The sequence below is a fragment of the Strix aluco genome, chromosome Z (assembly GCF_031877795.1).
Source record: "Strix aluco isolate bStrAlu1 chromosome Z, bStrAlu1.hap1, whole genome shotgun sequence".
Classification (NCBI taxonomy): domain Eukaryota; kingdom Metazoa; phylum Chordata; class Aves; order Strigiformes; family Strigidae; genus Strix; species Strix aluco.
In genome coordinates, this window is record NC_133971.1 from 82,543,794 (window position 1) to 82,560,533 (window position 16,740).

The following is a 16,740-nucleotide window of genomic DNA, read 5'->3' on the forward strand; positions in this document are numbered from 1 at the left end:
CTCACCTATTTTCTTTTGTTCTCCCAGTATCAATTACAAAGACAACATCTGGTATTGTAATACCTGTCTCTGCTATATTGGTTGCCAAAACAATCTGAAAAGTAGTAACATAACAAATAAAAAGAATTATAGAATGTCTAACAGTTTTCATCCTTTTAATCAATATTACAGAATAAGTTTGGTTGAATTTTTTTAACCCAGAAATGTTTCCTTAAATAATCTGACAAAGCATTAAAAGCTATACCACTTGGAAAATGGTTTAGTCTTCCCCAATTACTAAGGAATCAAAAGTTAAATAAGAATTTCATTTTTTGTTTTATAATCCATCAAACTTACTAGCCAGTATCTGGCAAAATTGATCAACTTTTAATTAAATGATTTGGCATTCAGTAAAATACTATTTTCCTAGGTAAAAGCTATAGTTACTGGTTTAAAATAGTTAAAATACAGGAAAGTAACAGTTAAAGAAGCTCTTAGAAAAGTATTAGGTTTAAAAATTTGCCTGATTACTGTCAAAGTTTTCACAGCATGCTAGCTTCTGTTACAGAGCACCAAATAAGATGAATTGTTTCTTTCCAGTGAGAAAATTCCAGGAACAACCAGTTGTTGTGTAATTCTCTATCATTTGATTTTAAAACAGAGTTGCACCCACAGAAAGTTTCTCCTTTCAGTGGTGAACTTTGCCTTTCTAAATATATCATACCTTTCTAATACCAAAAGGAGGAATTGTAAATGCAGCTGCTTGATCTTGAGTTGAAAGAACAGAATGCAAAGCTATCAACCTGTGCCTAGAACAAGAAATTACACTAATCAATATACACTTATCAAAAGAAGATACAGTAAAAAAAAGAGACCAGAATGATGACAAGTATGGAGAAAGCAACTAGAATGGACACTTGAAAGAGTAAAACCTTGCATGATTAGGTATGAAAGACTGCTTCAGTGATTTATTACAATATCAAGAAAGGATAACACCATTAGTTCTTAAATCTGTTCTACTTGGTAACAATGCAGAAAAAGTACTACTACTGCAGAACTCTAAACTAATTTACATCAATAGCCTAGCAAAAGAGGGAGCTAGGTGTCTGAGTTCTTTACATCGTGCTTCCGAGACAAGGACCATTATTGAAACTTTGCACAGAACTATAAACACATGCAACTTTCAGCCTGAGTAATAAAGGTCTTCAGAGATGAGACAGAGATTTGTACTTCCCTTTTCTAGACCTTGACATCTCAGTCCATCTAAGAATCTTTAGAATTTGACTGCAAATGTTCTTTTTATGCCATAAACTAACTTTTAGTTACCCACAAAATAAATTTCAAAACTATCTGTCACTACAACCTTATGTCATTTCTCTTGGTATATTACTGTCTCTGGATCTCTTCTCAGGAAGTAGTCACTTCCATGCAAAGCGTAAGCCACGATAAGCTATATCCCCAATATGGCAGCTTCCATACCCTAAGAAGCGGAAAAGTAGTGAAGTGCTTTGTGATTAAGTAAGTTTGTCGAAAAATAAAATCAAAAGAATAAAGTTACTACTGTACCATTCCTAAGCACCTGCCATTTTTGCTTGTATCATTTTTAGATAATGGAAGTATATTTGCAGCACAAACTGCTCAGAGGTATAACTCTCAGTTTCCCTTTTCAAGAACAGCAGATCTTAAAACCCAAACATATTAATTAAATTAAACTATTAACTGCATTACCTGTCACGCAAGTTAAATCTTCTGTCAGTTGAAATGAGATCATACAGCTGTTGGATATGGGCAAGGCCGGGTAAAAAGATCAGCACAGCACCCTCAATGTTCTTGAACTGGGGACTTCTATCTGGAAAGTTACAGTACAGGCATATAGTTAAAACAAAGATCCATTTGCAAACACTTTCACTTGAGAATGAGAGCTAATTCTGGGCCCTGAGGTAAACACTTTTTAGGATGTTTCATCTAAGAATGAAGTCCAGTACTTCATTATCAGTACAAAATGCTGACAAATAAGTCCAAAGGACAGCTCCAGGTATATAAACTTAATGAGTAGGCTGTACCTAAGTATGCAAGCAGCTCCAAAAGAAGTTCAAGGTTGATCTTGTAAGGGTTCATATAGAAGATTGCCTGCTGTGTACGACTGCTATACTTCGCATAGTAAGGAGCTAAATCAGTACCAGATCCAGACTGGATTGGGACATACTCCTAAAAAGATGAACACACACACACCAAAAAAAAAAATTCATTCTCAGTGTTTTAGAAGGTAAGAGAAAAAAAGGCCAGTTTGTCATTCACTTAATTTAGATTTCTTAAAACAAAGACTGGGATAAGAGACATTTAACTAAGTTCCCATCAAAATCACTGTGAGTTAGATTAAATCACAGCCACCTACATAACCTGTGTATAGGTACTTAATACTGTTAAATGACGCTCCAGATTAAAAAATTAGTAAAACTTAAAGTCCGTGGAAGCAGTACTATGTCTGTTTTGCAAATGAAAACAGTACCAAGGTCCATATCTGGCATCCAACTGGTATCAATTCAAAATGGGATAACAGAGTGGCTATTCTTCTTTCAAAACTCCTGTTTTGGGGTATGAGAAACCAGTCTCCCCTTTTCTCCCCCCCTTACCTCACCCTTCTCAAGCAATGGTTGCAGTGAAAGTTAAGAGTGAATTAGGTGGCAACTCCTGCAGTGTTTTGGAGCAGGAGGAAAGGGGGAGGGAGAGTCAGCAGAACATATAGACATCTAAATTGTTTGTAAACATCTTACAGATGCATAGGACTTCTACCTTAAGTGGCACTACTGTAAATTATTTTATTGTTAATCAACACACTTAAAGAAACTTGCCACCACATATCCTTCTGTACTGAAGGCTCAACAGAAATAAACCACAAAGATGGAGGAGCACTGAGGAGAGCACTTGGGCTTCAATTTAAGGATGCTGTTGTGATGTATGGGATAACTACTACGCTAGGAAAAAAAACCCATCAGTTTTTCAACATATGTATCAGTGTTTGATCACACCAAGCTAAATGATCCTACAGAGAGAGCAAGTCAGAGCAGACAGGTATCTACCCAAAATAAAAGCAATCTAGATGAACAGCCCAAGTTGCCTAAAGTCAGATGGCATTCATATACTCTTCCCTTCAAGAATTTTCATCCCAAAGCACATACAGCTGTCACAGAAGAGTAGCTACAGAATTAACCACAGCCTGTTAAACCCAAAAGCTCTACACAATCTCATGTAAATCATCTCATTTGATATGCCAAGATGGAGGATCTTGGGAATTTTTCAGCTAAGAAGGATATGGCCTTGCCTCTTCTGTTCTTTGGTTCATTACTTAGGATAATTAATTCTTTGGGAGAAAAAAACTTAAATGCTTTCCCCTGCTGCTAGAGTTGGGAATCTGTACAGGAGAACTCAAATGTCAAATATAGCAAAAATCAGCTATAAAGGAGCTGGAGACACAAACATAAGGGTGCAGCATTAATAAATATTTGGTCTCCACTATATGAGTGCCATTGTGCCTGTCTTGTCAACGGAAAGAATATTTGATATTATACAATCCAATCATATCTAATAAGAGGAACTAAGGTGATAATAAAAAAATAATCAATACTTCCAAGCCAAAACTAGAAATGCCTATTTTACCTGATACTTTGTAGTGCCTCCACCTTTGCTAGTAATATTTATTGTTACTTCCTCCTCCTCCTCCAAGAACTTCTGACAATATTCCGAGTCTTTCTCCAGAACATAGCCAGTTGCTTCAATTACATCTTCAACATGGAAAATCTTTAGTGAAAATTCACAGAAGAAATACAAGGTATGTCAAAAACTAACCAGAGTCTTCTTCATTTTTTAAAGCTTACATACAAAGCTAAACAGGGCATGCCTTTCTCTTAATGTTATAATAGATCTTGTAAATTTCAACTTCATCTTTCATATGATTTTTGAAAACCTAAACTCATAGAGCTGCTATGAGTTTGTTAATGGGCCTCTCCACACGATCACCAACACTACCTTTACCATAGCTTATATAATATGCATGAGAAACCCACATAAGAGTGTAATGACAACTTGCATGGGGGGGGTGAGGGGAATTCTTTTAATTCTTTCCTTTCTACCTAGTTGAGTAGAGAAAAACCAAAGCGTCACTGATGGACTGATTTTAATCAATTAAAAATCCATCAGAAAAAACAGTACAACACTGTAATTCAAAACACTGATGCTATTTTATATTTTCAGGAAGGAAAAGTGTTACAAGTGCTTGAAACATACATTTAAATTATGTATTTTTGGTAAGAAACAAGTAATACAGGTGTATTTCCTATAGACACTAACTGATCAAACACATGCATACAAAGTGTCTTGCATAATTAAAGAAACATTTACCTACCTCAACAGGGTAACTCCTCCCCGAGATCCTTAAAATGGGACAGTGTGAGAAATAGCTGGAAAACTTCTCACTGTCCACAGTAGCACTCATTAAAATCAGATGCAGGTCTGAACGCTTATGCAAGATCTCCTTCAGAATAATTAGCAAGAAATCAGATTGGACACTTCTTTCGTGTACCTAGAATTAGAAAAACATATCTATAGTAAGGCTTTAGTACAAGTCAAGGCCCAGAATAACTACAGTTTCTACAGAATAGTAAGAGCTGATAACCTCATCTACAATAACATGAGATATACTTGAAAGAAGACCATCCTCCTGAAGTTTCCGAAGCAGGACACCTGTTGTACAGTAGAGTAGTCTGGTGGCTTCTCCTGTTCTTGATTCCATACGAATTTGATATCCGCACAGGGAATTCTTTAAAAAATTAAAAATACAGGCATAACTTAAAATAGTATACAAACTAGAGATATTCAGAATGAAGTGAAATTTAAGCACTATTAGATTCAGACACTGCACAAGTTGCTAATTAAACAGTATGGTGAATGACTACCACACTTTTTTCGTATACGCACTTTCTGGAAAATACACCGAAATCCACTACTAAGGTTCTCCAGAGTACCAAAGACCTGGTAAATTAAGTGTTCTTTTCACAGTTCTTTGCATTCCTCAAAAATTCTTTTGCACAAATACACTACCATAAAGAATACAGGACCTTGGTTTTCTTCAAGTAACAAAATAACTTATGTTGGAAGGGGCCTCAAAGCCTCATTCAACGCCAATGGATTGCTCTGACTTTTCTGGGGAGACTTCTCTATCCTTAATGATGGAGATGCTAGTCTCTGGGCAATCTGCTCCGTCGTCTGACCAATCCCATTATGAAACACTCTTGCTCTTACGCACCCTCTAAAGATTTTAGAAATCATATATGGATACCCAGAGGTTCACAAGCGACAATTTGGAAAGTAACAGCTGACACAGCAAGAAGCCCTTTTCAAGAGAAAATAACAGCTAATTATTTCGTTGAGCAAGAAACAATGTTTTTACTTTGTATCAACAATCCAGTCCCTCCCTATTTGATCAAGACTAGAAAAATTAATCCAGACACATCTTACTTTTCCTCCCGGTCCTGATTCGCAGCCTAGCTCTTCACAAACTCTGGTTGCCAGACTCACTGCTGAGATTCTTCGGGGTTGTGTGCAAACAATATTACATTTATTTGATCCTTCATCTAGCAACAAGTCTTCTAACAAGAAATGGGGCACCTGGGTACTCTTCCCACTGCCTGTTTCACCTGCCACAACAACTACTCGATGTTTTTTAAGAGTTTCTACAATTGAATATCTGTGCTTAAACACAGGTAATTCCTGTCTCTCTTTCAGAAGCCTCTGGTATCTGGAGGAACTTTGCAGCTTTTTGAACAAAATCCGTGATGGTTCCAAATTATCTGTGTTTGAGGTCTCAAGGGAGAGACTGCTGAAGTCCTCATCAGAAACTAAGTTTTCCCAGGAATCTTCAGGACCCTCAGATACTTTCAGTTGGTTTTCAGATTGTAACTGTTGCTGTTGTTTGAGTTTATTTAATAATCTAGCAATAAAGTTATCACGAGGTTTGTTGGTTTCTATCCTGTTTTCTTCTTCCTTTTTCTTTTCAATATCCCTCCATTCCAGCCAGACATCTCGGTAAGTAGGAGGCAGTAACTGATGAACTGACTTCAGGTGGAAAAAAGCAGAAAAAAATTACTTTATGTACTACCACTAACATTTTATGTGTAAATGAACTTAAGTGGCAAAAGATATGACAAAATATGAAATAGGGAGCTATTTCTAAATACAGAAATGATGAAAACAGTAATATAAATGTCAACAATAGACTTTATTTTCAACTGGCTTGCATTCTTTACAAGACCGAAAGAACAGTTTTACTATCAAAAAATTTCCTCCCTGTATGCTGTAACACATACGCATAATTACAGATGAAAGTAAATGAACATATAATAAAAGCAAAGAATTTCATGGGAAACACTTCATTAAACTGTTTTTAGAATTTAACTATGGATATTACAACAAACAAGCGCAGAGGCAGATTCCAGGCTAAAAACAGTAATATTGGTGAAAATCTTACTTGTCCTTTGGTTAAATGATAGAGTGCCAAAGTAGCAGCTAGATGCTGTGCTTGCATACTATCTTCTGTTACGATTGTAGGACACATCACCATTACATCATCTGACGATTTGGTAATCCTGACCCTTAAAGATAAATTCATACAGGCATTTCTTTAAATCTGTTACCTATATAAATAGCACACCTGTTAAATGTTTTTGTTTAAAACTGTCAGGGTTTTAACCCACCCAGCAGCCAAACACCACACAGCTGCTCACTCACCCTCCCCTGCCCAGGTGATGGGGAGAGAATTGGAGGAATAAAGGTAGGTAGACTCATAGGCTGAGATAAAAACAGTTTAACTGAAATAAAATGAAACAATAATAATGATAAAAAATACAAACAGGTCATGCACAATGCAAGTGCTCACCACCCACCAACTAATTCCCAGCCCGTTCCCAACTAGCAATCCTGGAGAAGCCAAGATCCCAAAACCTCAATTCTGGAAGCAAGAGAGAAACCCCCCCTTCCTGGTCAACCCTCCTCTATATACTGAACATGACATTACATGACATGGAATATTTTCATTGGCCAGTTTGGGTCCGGTGCTCTGGGTCTGCTCCCTCACAGCTTCCTGTAACACCTGCACACAGGCAGGACATGGGAAGTTGGAAAGTCCTTGATTTCTTAGTAATGATTGAAAACATCAGTCTATTACCAACATTCTTCTTATACCAAATCCCATCCAGAATCCTAAGCACAGCACTATTCTAGCTACTAAGAAGAAAAATTAACTCCATCTGAGCCAAAGCCAGGACAAAAACATGAGTGAAATTAAAATAGAGAAACTAAGCTAAAGAAACTTAAATGTTACTCAGTAATACTTTGTAAACTGAAACACCTGATAAAGCTCAACTGAATAGCAGAAAATTTTCAGCAGCAGATTCTAGCCATGAACTTGTGATTTTTTTTTTTTTTACTCTTAACAAATGTCTTCACTTTCATCAAAGCAGAGGTATTTATATTCATACAGCTTACCATTAAGGTTAGTTGCTTTGGAAGAGGGACTAAATATTTGTGTGCTTGTAACTACTTTGCAGAGATTGAGATGACAGTTAATGATCTACCTGTGTAAGATACATGCCAATCAGATCAGCAGTCAAATTTCTCATATTCTTAGGGGAACACTGGTAGCTTTTAACTTGAGCAAGATGACAGCTTCTTTTACTTGGTTCCTTCCAGAAGCATTACTTGTTTGTAATGCAGTGTCTACTTTATTTTTGTATTAATACTCTACTTTATACCACTATATTATACATTCATTTTCTAAAAGAAATTAAAAAAAAAAAAAAAATCACTGATACTGCACTGTTCTGGTTACAAACTTACCTTTCATATAAATTTCTAACCTCCACTTTTAATCCCCAAAGAGGTTTTGGTATTCGTATGTTTAAAACCTGTGATTTAATACATTACTTTGAATGAGAATACCAGAACTTAATTGTCCAAATTTATCTCACAGGTTCACTTCAGAACCTTTCATTCAGTAGTACAGAATTAAAAACTAATCCCTTCTTTATGGGATCATACACTAGAATCTTGTTTTTCTGATACTGTCCTGTCTAAGCACTACTTTTGCAAAAATATCCACAGTGAAATACCTCCCTGGTGGACTAAAAAAAGAGTTTGGGTTAAACACACCAGATTCATATAAATCTGGATCAACATGACAAGACAGAAATAGCCAGCATTTTTATATGAACCAAAAGGAAAATGTAAAGTTTCTAGGAAATACATACCTACATTTCCAGTATTTTCCAACTGGAACCTTTTCAAAAGCAGGATTTGGGCTCTTGGGAAAATTCTTCCTACACCAGTCAATCAAAAACTGTTTTGGAGATTTACCAGTCCAGCTTCGAGCACTATAATCAAAATTTCTTATATCTAACGGTTCTTTCTTTTTCACTGCAAGAGCAGAAAGACACATTTTAAGTCTCCTAAAATTTCTTTTATTTTACATTCCTTTGATAGTCAAAAGGGTTTTTACCTTTTCTTCAAATGTATTTTTACTACAGAGCAGTCTTTTCTGAAATGTATTACAGAAATACTAATACATGACAAATTCCTGCTTTTCCCACAAAAGTATCTAGCAGGAAATTTATTACAATATTTTGTTTGCCATCTTTGAACACCCAATAATTTAAGAGCTTTCACTAAAGTTTGGTTATTAGAAAATGTAACAGTTTGAAGGTTTACAATTAAAATAGGTTAAAAAGAGGGTGACAATGGAAACAGTAACTAGCCCTATAATTAAAAAAAAAATCAAAATTTTAGACATGACACTATGGCAAAAATAGCTTTCAACATGATCTGCTAAAAGCAAAGACAGATCCTTTAAAGTCAACTTGATCAGTGAGACAGTCCACCTGCTTCTCCCACAATCAGAGCTTGATGACTCAGCAGTGCAATACAGCCCGGAAAAACAAGAACTAACACTGGAAATTTGTGATACATTCCAAATTTGTACTGAACCATTTCCAACACACCTTTTTCTTCCTTTGCAGCACCATCGGGTTTTTCAAGCAAGCTCAAATTCAAAGTGGTTTCTTGAGGCTGAGGTGATGGAGCTTTTTTCTTTTCGTTTTGTTGTTGGTTTGAAATCTTTATAGCCGGATTAAATACTGGATGTTCTTCAAGTATAGCCATTTCTGTCAGAGAGAGAATACAACTTACACTCACCAATTGCTGAGCATTTCTTCTTTTTTAAAAAAAAGCTCCACTATATTAAACATCTCTTCTTTAAAAAGAAAAGCCCAATTATATTAATTCATACCAAGTACCCAAAACCAGAAGTAGTGAAATATTACTGACTTTTTAAAATTTGGCCATGGAAAGGACAGATTCATGAAAGCCTGCAATTCACACAGTGGCATAAAAGATGACGAAATCAATTCAATCTGACTCAGAGACTTACTTGACTAACAAATATGCAAGCCACAAAATAAAGACACAGGTAATTGGCATAGCTCTACCTTGCTGAATTCTTCTTATTTTCTCCTGTGCTACCTTCTGGCCTTGCTTGTCTTTGTCTTGCTTGGAGATGCTTGCTTGTTCTTTTGCTTCTGAAAGCTTGGCAGCCAGATGTACATACCTCTCATTCTATTTCAAACAATTATTAATTACAAATTGAATATTGTATGCTCGTCACTTTACTAATAAAAAAGTGGGGTTTTTTTGTCCTTTATACCAAGCTTACACAAAGGAGGAACAATTAGTTTTTAGGTAACTAACAGTCAAAATCTCTCAGAATTTGATAGTCACTCTCCTAATCTGAGATGTGTTTCAAAATTTTTTCCTTTCTAGCACAATGTGTTCAGTATTTTGAGACCAGTACAAAAAAAAATAGGAAAGGAAAAACAGCTTCAGAAAGCAGAAGTTTCAACCCATTTCCCCTTCAGTAGCCTGCAAATGTAAAAATAGATTAACATAAAAAAAGTACTCAATCCCCAATTTTTAACAAACAGCTCCACCACTTGGAGATGCACCAGACATACAAGTTTTTGAAAGACTTTCATGAAGTGTTGCTCTATCTTACTGGGTCAAACTTTTCTTCATCTGTCTCTTTCACAGACTCATTCTCTTCATCACTCTGTTGCTCGGCATATCGCAAAATCCATTCTTTCATACTCACTTCTTTCTGCTTCCCCACACTTGTCTCCTAGGAAGAACAATGAAAATTAAAAGTAGTGATAACAAGCAACTGAAAAGACCAATGCTTTTCTCTGTCAGTATTTAGGAACTATTTTTAAAGATTTTTTTTTATATACAAAAACTAAGTTATTGTAAGGGACAAGTCCCAAGTGCCTGTACGGTGAGCCTGGGCAGTTCCCTGAGAGGAGGGACCAGAAGTAAGTCACAGGGAGGGGCCTGGTGTCACTTCTCTTGATTTGACTGGTGTCTCAACCACTCTTGGAACTCGGGCAAGAGAAGGTGTCACAAGCCCAGGAGCTGAAGCCAATAAATAAGGGGACATACAAGTCTAGAGGGGACTCTCTACTGGCCCTCTGTTGGCAGGTCCGACACTAGATCCAGGACCTCTCTCTCTTCTCTATCTCTTTTCTCTTAAAGTTGTTAAAGGCCTACCTTGGTTCCCCATAAAGCCTTATAGCTTAGGTAGACATAATTGTGAGAGTGCCAACATTTACAGAATATTTGTTCCCATTAAAGTTGATATTTATGTACAGACCTTGAGTGTTCTCACCTTAATCCATACCAAGGGGATTTAGGAATCCTAGTCACTCCCCCCTCCCCATAGGTTGGATGTGATAGCTGTATTACATAAATAACAATAAAACATGGAGCAAACTTCTCCAACCAGGGTAAAGATCTCACAATTTACTTAGATCTTAACACTTGAACAATTATAACTGCTGTAAGAAAAAAAAAAAAAATTGCAAGAAATCTTTCGATTTCTAGGTGTAAAAGTCAATAATCACATAAATCAAAACACTGCAAATACACAGGCAAACTTAAGCCCATACTAGTATATAAAGATTGCCATCTGTAAATAAACAGAATGTACTCATTCCAGGAGAAATTTCAGCTATGTTTTACTAAAAAAAAAAGTGAACTATGAAGAGCCTTCTAGACTTCACAAGAGAAAACTGTTACCTTCAACTGACCATCCCACTGAAGTTAAAATACCATGGGGGACAATTATAAAGCATATCATATTTTCAGAAGTTTTTCACAGCACTGTTGGAAGTCAATACAAATTCTGTATTTTAGAAAACTTCATCTTCTCTTCCCCCCAGTAAATACTAATGAATTTCTCAGATTACCTTAGTTTCAGGGCCATTTTCTTTCTTTTTGTTATCTGCTAAGCAAGGTAGAGGTTCACGTTGTGACACAGGAGAACAAAATTTTGCTCTAGGTTTCTGTTGCTGTTCTTCAAACTGCTGGCTAAAACCTTCAGGCAAGGCATCTTCAAAATAAAAAACGCACAGAATATGTCAATAATAATTACTGGAAGTCTTTTAAAGCGTGTTGGGAACCAACCCGAAGAACGTAAAACAAAAGCAACATGCCTGAAATAAAATTAGTCTTTAGCATTTTGATAAACCAGCATTTGCTTGTTGGACTTCCATAAAACTCTAAGAGTAGGAACAAGAGGTCTACAAGACTTTATACGCTAAAAAAAAGATATCCGAGAACCAGTCAGCAGTCCATCTGGGAAGGGAACACTGTTGTGTTGGGTTTGTGTGGGGGGGAGGAGGCTATGGTGGTGGCTCCTGTGAGAAGCTTCTTGAAGATCCCCCGGCTCCAAGTCAGACCCACTTCTGGCCAAGGCTGAGCCAATTGGCGATGGTGGCCATGCCTCTGTGATAATGTATTTAAGAAGGGGAAACTGAGAGGAGGGGGAGTTGTGAGGAAGAGTTGAGGGAGGCACCTATGCATGTAGGTCAGTGGAATGAAGCGGGGGAGGAGGTGCACCAGAGGAGAGACCCCACCTTGCAGCCCGTGGTGAGGGGCAGGCTGTGCCCCTGCAACCCAAGGAGGTCACTGATGGAGCAGATGCCCATCTGCAGCCTGTGGAGGACCCCACACCGGGGCAAGGGGCTGTGCCTGAGGAATGCTGAGACTCTTGGAAGCCCCCACTGTTGTAGCTCAGCACTGGGAGGACTGCAACACGTGGGAGGGACCCACGCTGGTCTCCAGTGGGAGGGACCCCACGCTGAAGCAGTGGAAGAGTGTAAGGAGTCCTCCCCCTGAGGAGGAGGAAGTAGCAGAGACAACGTGAGGGACCAACCACAACCCCCATCCCCTGCTCCCCTACACCTCTGAGAGGGTAGCAGGTAAAGAATTTGGAAGCAAAGCTGAACTGGGAAAGAAGGGAGGGGAAGGTGTTTTTAAGATGTGATTATACTTCTCACTGTTCTATTCCAATTGGAAAATTAAGTGGTGGTGGTAGTGGTGTTATTAAATTGATGTTCTTTTTCTTCCCCTAATGAGTCTGCCTTTTGTCCCTGACCATGATAGGTGAGTCAAGCCCCCCTGTCCTTGTCTTGATGCCTGAGCCTTTTATTGTATTTTCTCCCCTCCATCCTTGAGGGGGAAGGAACGAGCAAGCAGCTGTGTGGTGCTCAGTTGCCCTCTGGGCTCAAACCAAGACAATTGTGACTACTACCAGTCTTGGTGAAACAACATACTTAATTACTACTATGAAGCATTCTCATGCCAAAGCAGGTCCTGTTACTCTTCTGTTAAAAACTGTAATCAATTCTCTGTCACCATACTCACCATCAGGAAGGTTTAAACAAAGCCAGTCAAGTGCAGAGTGAAGATCCCCACCATATAAAAGTGTATTTTTCATTGCTTCCTCAATGTGCTCAGTCTTAAAAGAGAATCTTTGTAAAGCCATGTATACATCCTATAAATAAAGAAGTCAGTAAATTTTAGAATTTAGTCTAGCAATCTAATATAGGCTTGTAAACTCCTATTTCCCACATATCAGGTAACTGGCAGTAAATGGAGGTAAACAGCTTAAATATATTAGGAGACTGAGTAGAAAATCGTGTTTTGCATATATAACTTATATTTTAATTGTAAATATGTATGCATATGTATAAATACAGCTACACTCCAGCCTCTGTACACAGCTTATTTTCTAGTTAGAAAGATAAACCTAAAATTTTGCAGCTATATGTAACAAAAAATGTAGGAAACAAAATATTCAGATTAAGTTCTACTCCTCTATTCTGTCTGAAGACTCCAGTTTTAGTTACTGAATGCATAAAGACCTATTTCCTAATAAGCATATTTGTCAGTTTCACTGACCAATCATTAATGTAACTACCAGAAACATGCTACACTGGCTTGTACTGCATGCAGAAGTGTAGCATGATACATGATAGGAATGACAAAAAAGAAACTGCTTATTCTAATTAAACAATGGTCAGAGAACACCACTTTAAACTCTACCTGTAGTTTCTTAGCAGTAAGTCTTCTGGAAATCATTCCTTTGTCATCATTTTGGTTTTTATGGTCATTGATTACATCAATAATCCTTTTCTCTAAATGACCATTTATCATTACCTGCACAGAGAAAATCAGTTGATACAAAGCAAAACTTTACAATTTTTTATGATATATCAATGCTCTTCATAGCTAAAGAAATAAATGCAGAAATCTCTCTACTATTCAAATCCCAACTTTTCTAGCTTTCCCTAAACGTGGTAAACACTTCTTATCAAAGGGACACTTTTTTCTTTTTACTTTTGCAAGCTATATGCTTTTACTTGAAATAGAAGAGTTTACTCCTTATTACAAAGAAGGCCTATACATCTTCAGGAAAATGTAGTATGTCAGGGAAAATACTGTAAGGAAATTTCAAAAACTTCCACGGGAAAGAACAAGGCCTTTCTCCTCTGCTTACCAAAACTGGTATAAAATAGTTCGATCATCAAAATATAATCTGTGACACTACCTTTCCTGTCTGGCTTAAAAAAAATAGTGTTAGTAAAATAATAATTTTAGTATTTTTAACACTTCTAAAACATGAACCAAGCTTTGATTGCTACTGAGGTTGTTGTACAAAATCTGTATTCTTCCTCCAACAGGAAGAATCCACATGCACAGCAGAAGCCCAAACATAACTCTTTAATAGTTCTGCATGTAATGTGGCATTTGTACTTAAAACCAGACACCCTCCTGCCCTGTTACTTTACCCCTATTTCTTAAAGCACACTGAAAATCCCAAACATATCAAGCTCAAGACATTCAACGTCTAATACATGAACACAGTTTACCTGCATAACATAATGCTGAAGAAGAGCTGAAGAAATACTCACTCAGCTATAAGAGCACTATGGAAAACCAAAGTTGTTTTACCCAAGAAAATACTCACCTTAAGAACTGATTTATCTAGATTTGCAGCAGCACTGGAATCTGTTGTTGAACTAAAACTGTAAGTTTTTGGACCTGCAAATTGCAAATAACTATCATCACATAAGCAGAACACACAACATTGTTTACAGTAGCTAAAGCAGACACAACATAACACAGGTTAGTGCAAGCAAATACCACACTAATTTGTCAGAAACACATATGTATGTATCACCAGTGCAGAAATGACCCTTGAACAAGGAGTAACAAAGAAGAGTATGACTCTCAGCAGCCAAAACATAAAATCCAAAGTGACACAATGAGAGGAAATGGGATTGACTGCTCATTTTCAACTTTGGAACAAGGAGTGCCAAACAGGGAAGCTAATTGCAGTTTCAAAACAAGCAAGACTGTTGAGGGTTTACCACAAAGTGCATAGCTATGTAACAGAACTCTTTGCCACTAAAGCTGTGGATATTGGACATTTACTAAAGACCAAGGACAGACACAATAACTTTGTAGTAAAGAAACCGATTTGGGAGGGCATTGAAAAAACATTGCATCTGGCTCAGGAAGACCCCAAGTCACAACTGGTGGAGAACGTAAGAGTACCCTACAGCAGTATCACTGCATGTCTGACCTATTCTTACCTAGGTACCTGCTTTTGGCCCCTATTTAGGAGAGGGCACAGGGTTAGAGGCCTTTGGTCTGATCTACTGTGGTCATTCTTAAATGCTTTTCATTTAGCAGATGTTAGAAAAAAATACTAATTCACAAAGCTATTTACTGTCATTAGAATGACAACATACAGCTTGCTGTTGGATTCCATCACTTGCAGAACACACATACTGTTTCTGGTACTGCACAGGTATAAAGAAACTGAGCAGCCTCCCAGCTTTCACCACCATTCAAGGCTGTATGCCACCCCAGAGGAAGCACAGCTGTGCTCCAGGAGTCACAGCTACCTCTCAGCTCCTCAGCCTGCCAGCAGGCGGGTTGGACAGCTCATCTGTGCAGGGCTGCCTGTGGAGAGGCATCTTAGATTGGCACTGGGTGTAGGCAACTGCATTTCAGAAAAAAAACAGTCAAATCTGGTCAGGAGCTACAAAGAGCAACTAGCATTCATGAGCTAATCACTGGCACTTACTGGTAGGCTGTGCAACTACACAGTAGTTAAGACTACACTAACTATCACTTACACTGACTTATTTTTCACCACAGCAGACAACCTGGGAAAGATGCAGGATAGTTTCTGAAGAGGACTGAGCGCCACGGTGTTGGAGAAGTGGGAGACACAAAAAATACATTTAGCAGAGCCCAAATTTGTAAAAGCAGTGTACATTAATAAGTTCAAGAAGGTTAAATTAATGGAACGCAATACTCTGTTAACAAGTTGTAATTTCAAATGGCCTGGCCATTGCATCATTTGCTTATAGTCTGCAACATAAGCAGTTACTGATCTTATAAGGTATCTGAGCTACTTCTGGTAAAGCTGGCTTATTGAAAACAGACTTCTCACAGTGCTGCACAATACTAGTTTTTCAGGCTGCAGCCAAAACAGTCATCCCTCAGCTCATCCAACACTGAAGTGCCTTCAGCCCACAGAATTGTTCTGGGCTTTTCTCATGACAAAAAAAAAAAAAAAATCCCAAATCCACATTATGTTGGTTTTGAGCACATACAGAATGAACATCTACAAAAGCAGCTCATTACTGGGAAAGTGCCACATCAACACTTACTCCACAAGAGCTGCCAATAATCTAATGACAGACTTTTTGTAACTAACACATCAATGCCAACAATGCTCATCTGCTCAGGGACGCCCCAGGAAGTGAGACAGGCTAAAGCCAGGCCTGACCAGCCCCGTGTCAGAGAGATTTAAGGTGCCTCTCGACGCTCAATTACGTCAAGTCTTTTAGCAGGCCTTTTCACATAACGCCGAGGCGCCCAGGCAGAACCAGGCCGCGCCCTCGGAGGCTCCCCGACGAAGCTGCCCCTCCATGTGCTCCCGGCCATCCAAGACACCCCTCCGCCGCCTTGACCCTGCGACCCTCCTCCCCACGGCACAGCCGCTCCCGGGGCTCCTTGGCCGGGGCCGCCTCACGCCGCGGGGCCCGGTACCTTGCTTGACACGAGGCTCCTTGGAGGCGGGCGGCGGCCGCGGCGCCACTCGGCTACCCGCCTCCGCAGCAGCGGCAGCTCCAGCCTCGGCAGCGGCCCGAGCCCGGGCAGCAGCAGTGGCAGCGGAGGCGGTGTGGGCCGCGCTGCCCGCCCGCTGCTTCTTGTTACGGCCGCCCATGGCACCTCCTGCCCGTACTGGAAACGACGCGCCCCCCACATCCGGGCACGGCGCTTGGTACCGCCCTCCGCTTCCCA

General features: G+C 38.7%; 1 protein-coding gene across 2 annotated transcripts in view; it reads right to left on the minus strand.

Moving 5' to 3' along the window:
* The window catches only part of DHX29 (DExH-box helicase 29), a 32,271-nt gene extending 15,583 nt beyond the window's left edge, over positions 1 to 16,688 (minus strand). The window contains exons 1-19 of one of the 2 annotated variants that reach the window (XM_074812092.1): positions 16,486 to 16,616; positions 15,564 to 15,626; positions 14,387 to 14,460; positions 13,462 to 13,575; positions 12,781 to 12,910; positions 11,322 to 11,464; positions 10,076 to 10,198; positions 9,513 to 9,639; positions 9,027 to 9,188; positions 8,280 to 8,445; positions 6,503 to 6,626; positions 5,494 to 6,090; positions 4,652 to 4,795; positions 4,382 to 4,558; positions 3,637 to 3,777; positions 2,043 to 2,187; positions 1,708 to 1,828; positions 704 to 788; positions 6 to 94 (exon numbers count right to left, since the gene is read on the minus strand). In XM_074812092.1, the coding sequence (XP_074668193.1) occupies positions 6 to 94; positions 704 to 788; positions 1,708 to 1,828; positions 2,043 to 2,187; positions 3,637 to 3,777; positions 4,382 to 4,558; positions 4,652 to 4,795; positions 5,494 to 6,090; positions 6,503 to 6,626; positions 8,280 to 8,445; positions 9,027 to 9,188; positions 9,513 to 9,639; positions 10,076 to 10,198; positions 11,322 to 11,464; positions 12,781 to 12,910; positions 13,462 to 13,572 (2,585 nt within the window). In that variant the 5' untranslated portion in view covers positions 13,573 to 13,575; positions 14,387 to 14,460; positions 15,564 to 15,626; positions 16,486 to 16,616. Of the gene's footprint in view, positions 1 to 5; positions 95 to 703; positions 789 to 1,707; positions 1,829 to 2,042; positions 2,188 to 3,636; positions 3,778 to 4,381; positions 4,559 to 4,651; positions 4,796 to 5,493; positions 6,091 to 6,502; positions 6,627 to 8,279; positions 8,446 to 9,026; positions 9,189 to 9,512; positions 9,640 to 10,075; positions 10,199 to 11,321; positions 11,465 to 12,780; positions 12,911 to 13,461; positions 13,576 to 14,386; positions 14,461 to 15,563; positions 15,627 to 16,485 lie in introns of both variants that reach the window. The other variant, XM_074812091.1, reaches the window with a different exon arrangement.
* Positions 16,689 to 16,740: the final 52 nt, after the last annotated feature.